The 11,181-nt window shown below is 37.0% G+C and overlaps 1 protein-coding gene across 2 annotated transcripts; it reads right to left on the bottom strand.

The window, feature by feature from the left end:
- Positions 1-761: 761 nt before the first annotated feature.
- LOC124218503 (uncharacterized) lies at positions 762-9,789 on the bottom strand. 2 transcript variants are annotated; one of them, XM_069138110.1, is made up of 9 exons: positions 9,596-9,789; positions 5,297-9,079; positions 4,959-5,220; positions 4,701-4,835; positions 4,100-4,600; positions 3,715-3,828; positions 3,375-3,479; positions 2,310-2,406; positions 762-1,854 (listed from the first exon to the last, which is right to left on the bottom strand). In XM_069138110.1, exons 5-9 carry the CDS (start codon positions 4,234-4,236, stop codon positions 1,699-1,701), a joined length of 609 nt encoding a protein of 202 aa, XP_068994211.1. In that variant the 5' UTR covers positions 4,237-4,600; positions 4,701-4,835; positions 4,959-5,220; positions 5,297-9,079; positions 9,596-9,789; the 3' UTR covers positions 762-1,698. The 2 variants fall into 2 exon arrangements, with proteins under 2 accessions (XP_068994211.1, XP_068994215.1); XM_069138114.1 differs by lacking the exons at positions 4,959-5,220; positions 5,297-9,079; positions 9,596-9,789 and having other exon boundaries at positions 3,715-3,816; positions 4,100-4,185; positions 4,246-4,533; positions 4,701-4,718.
- Positions 9,790-11,181: the final 1,392 nt, after the last annotated feature.

Here is an 11,181-nt window from a genome sequence, read left to right on the forward strand (position 1 = left end):
TCTCATATACGAAGCATCCATTTCATCTCGTTCAAAATTAGCGCATCCGTGATGTATTACAGTTACTCTGAATTTTTTTCCATCCGAATGCTTTTCGAAAAACAATTCTGCTCCTCCACCCAACGCAGATACTTCACTTGCGACCAGCTAAAACAACGTTTCGATTCTATGCCTATGAAAATTCAAGATCGAGAGAGCAAATGAAAAGTTGTTGGAATAATTATGAATACTAATGTTATGGAATACATCGAGCGCGCGTCGAATAGAATCCCATTCCGAAATGAATAATTCTTCTCTTTTCATATCATAGCTAATCTAGTAATATAGGTAAGTAGGATGGTTGGAGGTGTTCGGAAATGGTAGGACATTTCAAAAGTTAAAGTCGACGATGATGCGGTGCATCAATTTTATCGTTACAGATTTTCGTTTCCCATGAGGCGTAGAGTATTCAACAACGATAATGCAGTCCTTAAAATTCATCATTCATCTCTGTCTGGAAAGCTAATTCGCAAGGCGTGGTATTCTAGATATGTCAAAACTAAGCTAGCGGCACGTGTTTGCATTGTTAGAAAAATACCCGTACTCTACATACACTGTTTCTAATCTTTTGCTACATTTGGTTTAATCCCCATGCTTCCACAGCACGAATAGTCGGAAATGTTTTTGATTATCCATAATAAAATAAAAGAAGTAACAAAGCTTAAATTTATTGTTAAAGCACTAATGAATACATCAAACTGCGGTCGAATTCATTTATTATTTGCACATGACCTCTGTATATTTGATAAATTATTCCTAAATACATTGAAACATATGTATTTGTAATTAAATATCATGCAATGGGCTGTGTAAACTATAAACTATAATTTCTATCAAATAGCTGCTTTTATGTCAACAGAGCTTTGAGACTCAGTTAAGTTGGATCTCGATTTTTGCCATCGTATGTAGGACATTGGGTTACAAGAACAAATGCGAATTACGAAGAACTCCGTATTAGAGATAAGGATATTTTAGTTCAAGCATACCTTTACACAGAAATCCGTATGTGAATATACTAAAACCTCTGTGTTTATTGTAAAAATCTAGTTTTAAATATGTGTACATATGTATATACACATGCATAAGTATACATATACATATATACACATAAATGTACATAAATAATTGCCAAGAAATTAGAAACACTCATAACTTGTCGCAAATAGAGTAAAACGTAAGGTTAATAATATACAAATTACACAAGCGCAACGTAAAACGTGGCAAGGGTAATCCTAGTACAGTGATTGTATAAACTGAAGAAGTATACATTTACATATACATGATATAAATTAATAGTCTAGAAAAGAGTATTTAGAGAGCTTATCTAATTCCGATCTTGTCACAATAGTTCATTAACATAATCAATATACGGTTAAAGCTGTATTAGCTACATTCACTATTAGAGATAATATTATTTCTCCATTTTTACAGTTATTTAATTTCTTGTACAACAATTTTTCAAATTTCACCGCAAAATGCCCAACGAGTTCTCGTTGTGCAAACACGAGGCAAATTACCTTACAGATGGCATTACATTGATTTTTGCCTTCTCGCGTCGAGTTATAAATACAGAGAAATCTCAATGAGAGCTCATTTCTATAAGATTTATTATAGTGTTATATTCGTAGCTGTACCTGTTATTCTATATTATATACTGTCCTAAATTTTAAACACACGGCACAACAATGGCTGAAAGCACAATGGCAAGAAGAGAGGAGCAATTTGCATCTTAATCAATCTTTTCTTCTTTATACGTAGCACAGCGATGTCACGTCGGAGGATATGTACCAGTGGATAACTAGGTGGGGCACAGAACTGAAACATAATTATGTTAAAAATCTTCAACATCTCTTAAAGAAAGTAGGTATGTTGCCAGACCTTATATATCAACAATGAATATTCATAGAGGCTATATTCATAAATACTTAAAAAAGTAAGCTAATATTTTACCCGCAATTGCTTATTACTGATAACTTGATGTGATAATATCTCCTTCCCACCCCTCCCCTCCCCTCTCAGGACCCACCTCGCCCTACCTACTTCTGCCCCTACTCCTACTCCTACTACGACGACTACTCCTATTCCTACTGCGACTAGTCCTACTCCTAATCCCACTCCAACTCCTACTGTTCCTACTTCTATTCATATTCCTACTCCGAGTCCTATTCCTACCACTACTCCTACTTCTACTCCTATTTCTACATCTTCCCCTGATCCTACTCCTGATGCTGATTTTACTTCATCAAATATTGTAAAAATGTTAAACTCACCGAGCACGAATCCTCGTCCTCCACCTCGTCCAGCTCGACCACCTCCAACCACCGCCAACCACCCCCGACGACCACTGCTAACCACCTCGGGTTATAACTGGAATAGTAATGAATAATTTCAGTACAAGAACACATCAAAAGTATTATGCAAGGATTAATATAATTAAATAATTAATTAATAATATAATAAATTTTATTAGCGCATTTATATCTACCGAATTTGTGCTTGCGCGGAAAATGAATTTAAATAATTTAAGGGGGGGGTAAGGTCAAATCATACGAAAAAAGCCATGTTTTCGTGATTTTTTTTCTGACGACGTAGTTAAAATTTCTTTACTCAACCAATGGTACATTGAAGTATGACATTCGAAGAATATTTCATCAAATTTTTACAAAGAAATATTAAAAAATACGGCAATGGCAGCAATTGTTCGGACGTGTCTCGAAAAAGAGTTGAATTGCGGTGCCCCTCATAACTTGGTGCTGGATCATCGAAAATCAAAAAATCAAAGTTCATTCGTTAGATAATAGTTTTTCCCAGGTAACGCTGTCGAGTTTTTTTTTTTTTTTCCAATTTTTTTCATTTTTTCGAACACTTTGAAGTGAAAAATACAATTTTTTGGGAAAAAATCGCCTAATTTGTTATTGCGAAATCAAAATTATGAACAAAAAAAAAAAAAACTCGACAGCGTTACCTGGGAAAAACTATTATCTAACGAATGAACTTTGATTTTTTGATTTTCGATGATCCAGCACCAAGTTATGAGGGGCACCGCAATTCAACTCTTTTTCGAGACACGTCCGAACAATTGCTGCCATTGCCGTATTTTTTAATATTTCTTTGTAAAAATTTGATGAAATATTCTTCGAATGTCATACTTCAATGTACCATTGGTTGAGTAAAGAAATTTTAACTACGTCGTCAGAAAAAAAATCACGAAAACATGGCTTTTTTCGTATGATTTGACCTTACCCCCCCCTTAATGTAAACAGGACAAGTTTGAAACATTTTAGATGAAATATAATTACAATTGCCATCAAATATTATGAAAGTGTCTTACTCACCGAGCACAAATCCTCAGCCACCTTGTTCTCCTTGTCTTCCTCGTCCTCCTCCTCGTCCACCTCCGACCACCTCCAACGACCACCGATAACCACCTTGGGTTGTACCTTCAATAGTAATAAATATTTTCAGTATGTAAAGACATCAAAAATATTGTGTAAGGATTAATGTAATTAATGAATCAATTATATAATAAATTTGATTGGCGCATTCAAAGCTACTGAATATGTGCTTCGCGAAAAATAAATTGAAATAATTTATTGTGTCTATGACAAGTTTGAAATATTTTAGATGAAATATAATTACAATTGCCATCAGCTATTATAAAAATGTTTTACTCACCGAGCACAAATCCTCGTCCTCCTCCCCCACCTTGTTCTCCACGTCTTCCTCGTCCTCCTTCTTGTCCACCTCAGACCACCTCCAACACCCACCGATAACGACCTCGGGTTATACCTGGAATAGTAATAAATATTTTCAGTATTAGAACACATCAAAAATATTGTGTAACGAATAATATCATTTTTTTATGGACAGATTTTACCAAGAAGATTATGAGAAAATTAGAAAAAATTATAGAAATTTCACTAGCACGATGATAGCTACTGAATTACGACTTGGGCGAAATATGAATTGAAATAATTCATTGTAAACATAACAAGTTCAAAAATTTTGGATAGAATAAAATCACAATTGCCATTGAATAGTAGAAAAATGTTATACTCACCGTGCAGAAATCCTCGTTCTCTTCGTCCACCTTGTTCTCCTCGTCTTCGTTGTCCTCCGAGAGTCGAGTTTGATCAGGTAGCGGACCTGGAGCGCTGGAACCATGGAGCGCTTTTCCTGAAATTCAAGCTTCACCATGTAGCGGACCTGGAGCGTAGAAACTACGGAGCACTTGTCCCTGAAGTCGAGTTGCACCAGATAGTGGACCTTGGACGCAGAAACTAGAGAGCGCTTGTTCTGGAAGTCGAGTTTCACCAGGTAGCGGACCTGGAGCGCAGAAACTACGGGGCGCTTGTCTTGGAAGTCGAGTTGCACCAGGAAACGGACCCGGAGCGCAGGATCCAGGAGGTAGAGAACCCGGCACACAAAATCTGCGGAGCGCGATTTTCATACGTCCGCTCTACCGCGCGGTTGTTTCCGGACTGAAGAATTCGGCTAGCTGATTTTCGTGGTCGTAGATCGATGACGGCAAAACAAAAAAAAATTTGGGTGACGTCACTTTCTAAACATCCAAACATCCGATCATCCAAACATTGTTATGAAACTTTATACTATGTCTGATGATGATGTATAATGTGATGTATAATGATTCTAGTTCTCACATTTCAGACAAGAAATACGCATTTTATCTCTCCTGTCGATTCCAGACTCAATCGGCTAGGCCCTTCGATGGTCAGCCGCTGACTAAAGATATAGTCTTCAGTTAACGGGTCATCTAATAACAGTGCCGCGCCGTTCTGCAACAGTTGGATGATAAAAATTTTTGCTTGTACCTTACAAATGTGTGTTAAAATACACTTGAAGTTTCAAGAAGCTTCGTTTTATCTCTCCCCATCAAAAAAAAAATCGCTGACAATCACCTCTTTAGGTCTTCAAATCAGGACACTGTGTCAAATACTGTTCATGTACGGAGCATTCATTTCATCTTCATCAAATTAGCGCATCCGTGATGTATTACAGTTACTCGGGCTTTCTTTCTGGAAAGTTACTGGAATAATTATGAATATTAATGTTATGGAATACATCGAGCGCGTGTCGAATAGAATCCCATTTCGACATGAATAATTCTTCTATTTCCATATCATAGCCGTATTATTGTATGTATATAATCTAGTTCGTCTCCTGGAAAATTATAAAATTTGTAGTATGCATCACGTATTGATCGTAAATGTATCATACATATTAATATCGTACATACATATAATATCGACCGCATGTACATATATACTTTTTGGTCTTTGCACCATTGTTACAACTGTTCTATTATTATTCATAATCTATGTATACATTCTTCTCTCGGGTACCTATACTTCAATTAAATCACTGATTTCCTACGAATTTTGGAAGAAATTTATTCTCATTATTAATTTCTAATATCGCCGGCAAGTCGGTAAGTACACACAGGCTAAGTACTAGCTTGGGCTTACCATTGCGAAGACTGTGTTACTCGGAAGGTGAATGCAGTCAGCATCATGTTGAAATCGGTAACTCTCTGATGTTCTTCTAAAGTTTTCAACTCTACCGTCGGGTCGTCTCAGAGGGCGCAAGCGCACGACGATTTTCGATTGTCACACTAAAGCCCACCTCAGGCAACTGTCTTCATATTCTTCAGTCAACGTCTAACTCTAGAGGGTACTTTTGGAACGCCTTTATGTTGAGATCACGCAGTCCATACCATGTATGTGCCGATATATCCATGCAGGTGGATATACCCATGGAGCCCATGCCACACAGCCATGGAATCATTACAGAAGACACGCTACATAAAATATTGCAGCATTTTCTATTGGAGATAGCTTTGCGTGTACAAAAAGTATAGCGGAAAAGTGAGAAAGAAAGGTATATTTAGTTATAATCCGCCTCTCTCGCTCTACACCTGATTGGTCAATGCATTTCCTCTGATCTCATCAAATGACCAAATGCAGAGTAAAAGAGACGGAGTGACGCTAGAATACTACATATCTTTCTCTCTCATCACTTCGGCTGCAGTTTTGCGATGTCGATGGGACATGTAGCTCTCTGCAATAATATATGCTCGAAGCATAGAATGTACTGGGAGCATGCCGTCTGATGATAACAAGATGAAACAGCAGAAATTTGAAAGATTAGATGCTCTACGACAAGATTTGTTTAATACCATGATGTCGGTTTCACATCAGTTTGATAGAGGACAATAAATGTCGGAATACGTATAGACAGATTTCTGAATCATAAATTGCTGATTTTATTCCTCTTATTAACATCGCGTTACATGTCACTCTATCTAACAATTGCTTACTACCTTATTTTTAAATCGTATTCGGTGATCTCTGTTAATACTTATTCTAATTACTATTTATATTTATTTTCATTCTGTATAGCTGCTTACAGCTAAGGCTTACTGATTTATGTTATAAATTTCATTTCTCATATCATCTTGACTGTATCATGTACTGTACTTCGATTAATTTTACATTCGATTTTGGATGTATATTTTTATCAATTTGGACACCATCAAGACGTGTTAACAAACAACCTCTATGCCCATTGTGATGCGGGTAGCACTCACGGGAGTTTATTTCAGAGCTCAACAGACTATCAAATTAATGAGTACACTATAAGACGGAATATGCAACTCTGATAATCACTATTTAATATAGTAATTTTCATATTCTGATTGTAGAAAATGTATACTGCACACCATTGCCCTTGTGTGATGATTAGATTTCTATATCGCAAGCATGTCTTGAGCGTTTTTCCACGCGTGTTTTCCGTACACAAAATACCAGATTCTATGGCGGTGGAGTGAGTTTACAAATGCGCATGCGCGGAGTACTGAAAAGGCCACTTTTCACTCTTGGGATTAAGGACTGGTCTATTCAGTACTGCGTGCGTGCGCGGTAGCCAACAAATCTGACGTCATGCAACCCGATACTCAATTTCGTTCTTCGTAAAAGGACGCTTGACGAACTCTTGTTACATAAAAAATCATGTGCAACTAGGATGCAAGGTCATTTCACCTCGCGTAGTTGCCGAATCTGCCTCCTTGTTACGAAATACATTATTTTATGTACGTAGTGTTTGATCATATTTTTGAACTGCTTTTGAACTTTAAGTTAAGCTCTATTAATCAACTTATGGAATTGAGGGGCACTGATAGCAACACACTTGTAAAAGAATTGGGTTATATTAAATAAACCAAACCTTTAAGCAATGAATTTGTGAGTATTCTTTCACACCTTTTCTAGAATTAGCTGAAAATTTCATGGATTACAGACGTCACTTTTGATCCATAGTACATATAAGACTTTGCAGTTTTCGTGATTGTGAACCAGAAAAGGACCGGCAGCAAGAAAAAATCCGAAAGTGTTTCTGCCTTCTCGGCTACAACTTTTGAGCCATTGCTCGCAGCGTATTCGGGCTGCGCCCAATCGATTCCTTTCGCAAAATTACGTCGGAATAGTGCCACAAAGAATTGATTCCAGCACTTTTCCACCCACAAAATGAAGCCGACACAGCGTATGAAACACTATCCCAGAATTTCGGAAAATCGTTGAAATTCTTACAATAAATCCAATAGGGCTTACCTTACTCTTTCCACGAGCAATAAATCTTCTGTCCCAGAATCGATAATCAACGACCACCTCGAAACTCATTCAATGATCAGGATTGCAAATATGGCATTCAAAACATAGTAGCACCAACAGGTGAGAGAATACCAAGAAAACACGAAGAAAATTCATGTTTTCCAGCCGTAACTCTTGATCATTTGTTCGCAGCGAGTCGAGACTGTGCACAATAAATTCGTTTTGCTTACTGTCTGATTGAACTGATCTTATTATTTTGCAAATTCGCCAAAAACAGCATGAAAATGTCCAATTGATCAGCTCTTTTTTTTCTTAACTGAAAAATTCTATTGCTTACACTTTATTCAAACGACGCTCACCAGATCAATCGGACCTCCCGTAATGTGAAAAAGACACGTAGATCAACATAGGACTATTAGCTGAATAACTGTCATGCTTTTTCGTAACTCTTTGGAAATAAATATCTTTTGCTCGAAACGATTTCTGTAATAAATAAACATCCGACAACACAGCTCTTATGTAGTACACATATTTTACGTAACTTGTGATGTAAAATTGTTCGATGTAACAGTATCACTACAGTATATGCATCCTCTAGCACCTTTCTCCTCTATACCATCGTCAAAGCGTGATTACAGACGTCAGTATCAGAATCTTACATTTTCTGTGTTTCTCAAATGTCTACTCCACGTTTACCGTGAACTAGACCAACAATCGATGTCGAACGAATGCCAGGCCACACGCGCACGCCTGCGTGACACGGACTGGGAAGGTTTTTACTTTTGCGTTTGCTCAATTTATTAGGAAAGAATCGCTGCTCGCATCAGAACAACAGCTGATTGCATAAAGTGGCGCTAAATTTTTAAGAGAATTCAGATGTTCCGTATTTGCGGTATCAATTGCTTCGATGCGCGCGCATGAAAAGCTGCGGATTCCTTTAGGATACGTATTTTCCACCTTAAATCTAATTAGGATCATGAGAAGCTTTATTCTGTTACTTCATCGAAAATTTCAACCTTTTCTTCCTGTCACCCTCAGTCCCGATGTGATCAACTTGTGAAGCGCACCGTCTTATTACTGTAACAATATTTAACCAACGAATTCACTGATAAGTCCTTATTGTACATACGTAAATATAAATCCTCATTCTCTTGGTCACATTTGTATAACTTCGTGCTACGTTCCAATTCTTCCACACTGAATATTTACATTCATGTTCGCTTTAAAAAATCTCTTCTTTTTCAGATATCTTCTATACGTGACATTTGTAAGTATAGAATATATATCGACAGACTAATTTATTGTTAATATTGACATATTACTTCCCTTGCTAGTAAACGGGACCAAACTGTTGTAATATTAGGTCAGTTTTCCGTATCATATACGACTCATCCAGTTCCAGACGTTGATGAAATCTGGAAATAACAATGAACAATGTTTTACTTACAACATGCACAAATAAACATACGGTTTTATGTTTCGGAAAGTGAATAGTCACTCAATTAGTAGAAATATTCCATAAGGATGAAGAATAAATAAATTAAAATGATCAGGCAAACATGATTCCCGGTAAGGACTTTCTTTTCTTTGTTACATTTTTGTAATTCCTATCTCTACCGTAACCGCACTGATGATATGGTCAACTCTGTGACACATAGCTCTAACTCAACCTGAATACAGCGATATGTGAACATTTTTAAAATAAGTATTAACCTTCAAACTTACCTATCATGTATATTTGATCGAATTGTCGTAAAAATTAGAAATACCTACTCTTTACCTGCATCAATAAAATTTATCTCACAGTTGAAGCTACTACTTCGAGTCAAATATTATTCAAAAGCTTGAGTCAATATTATGCAAAGGAGTCTAGTATTTATGAGTTTCGTAGTATGAGGAAGTAAGTAATAAAGTAACCCAAGGGAACTCACTTGGCAGTCATGACCTGAACAAAAGGCTTCTCGGTTTGCCTACTTTTTTCCCTCGTTTTTTTTTGTTTTTTGTGCAACATTCACTAGTACTCAAGCGAATGAATTTCTCCAGAGCTCATCATTGGTGAAAAATAATCGTACGAATCGCGAATGACAAAGTATTCAGGTTTGAGTAAAACGAGATGGTGAAGTGTGAAGTGGGGAGAAGAGAAAAGAGAAATGGTAGCACTGGGAGGAATTGAAACCGCTCGTTCCCGACTCCCCACTTCCATTTCTCCACATCCGCAGGTAAGAAAACGAGGAGGGCAAATGATCAATATAGTAGGTGTGGCTCGGTTTTTGGTTACTAGCTCCTCCCACCTGTCCGAACCTGGTGATTCCAGGACTGTACGTAGGAACAGGTACCCGCACAGGATACTCCCACGCCTCAGGTGCCATTATTCCCCCGATGTTTCATCGCCGGTGGATCGGTTGAGGAAAATCTGTGGCCAAAAATTGATCGATTAGAAGTATAGATTAATTTTATTAAGAGATGGTCGTATACTGAGTATTTTATCAAATTGTTAAATTCGCAATTTACGAAGTTTTTCTGTCATAATACACGAATAGAAAATACCGGAGATCTTACAAACAAATGCTCGGTTAACCGTACGTCATTTCGAATCGCTTCAAAATGGTTTAAAAATTGAGTAGATTCTTCCGATTTTATTCTGAAACGGCTCATTTTATTCGAAAAACCATTTTCTACGAACTTACTGAACTATTCTTTGTCGTTTTCGAATCGTTGATAATTTAATTCTGCAACATTGCACCGACGTTGAGTATGATCGTGCTGCATTCACTGCTGATAAAAAATAAAATCAGTTTCAGCGATTTCGTAGAGGACAGTCTTCTTTCTGAATAAAATGAGCCATCGTACAGTGAAACAGAATTATCTGAATAGGTTTTTAGCCATTCTGAAACGATATGAAACGCAAGCATCGGTATTTAAGCTTTTGTTTGTAATACCAGTATTTTCAATTTTCATGTTTTTCAAGAGATCATCGCACCTTGCAAATACAATCATTTGCTGAATGCTCAATGAGGGACCATTTCGCAATGAGCTCGACAAAACGTATCGATTTTTGGCTAGCTATACGCGTCAACATAGAAACTCCGTATAATTGTCAAATAAGTCTTCGCGCATGTTTAACTCAGTTCACCCGTGCAACTGAGTATTACCTTCGATAAAATGTCTGTTACATCTATTTGACAAGTGATCGATGGAATGATTTTGTGAAAAAACCATTCGATTGCGTGATAAAAATATAACTCTCATTAATCGCAATGTGCGCTTTTGTTATGTAACACACGTGCAAAAAATTGGGCTAACGTTACACGCTGCATTATCAAGAGCTACTCAAACATGAAATATAACGAAATGTAAAAACCTTGTACAAATGTAGCGTTATGCAGGAAGTTGAAAGAATATTCTTTAATTGCCGAAATGCACCAAGAGCTTCGTTCGAATCTCTCTCAATGTATTTACTTCTACTGCTCTAGTTTTCCTTCTACAATATCACAGCCGAATCCCTGCATCGAACGGA

The sequence above is a fragment of the Neodiprion pinetum genome, chromosome 1 (assembly GCF_021155775.2).
Source record: "Neodiprion pinetum isolate iyNeoPine1 chromosome 1, iyNeoPine1.2, whole genome shotgun sequence".
Classification (NCBI taxonomy): domain Eukaryota; kingdom Metazoa; phylum Arthropoda; class Insecta; order Hymenoptera; family Diprionidae; genus Neodiprion; species Neodiprion pinetum.

Excerpts from the sequence above, each read along its gene's own strand:
- LOC124218503 (XM_069138110.1), bottom strand. The coding sequence starts at position 4,236 with ATGGTGAAGCTTGAATTTCAGGAAAAGCGCTCCATGGTTCCAGCGCTC. Across the intron at positions 3,480-3,714 it reads AGGACGAGGATTTGTGCTCG|GTACAACCCAAGGTGGTTAT; the intron begins GTGAGTAAAACA and ends TTACTATTGAAG. Across the intron at positions 2,407-3,374 it reads TGGCTGAGGATTTGTGCTCG|TTATAACCCGAGGTGGTTAG; the intron begins GTGAGTAAGACA and ends TTACTATTCCAG.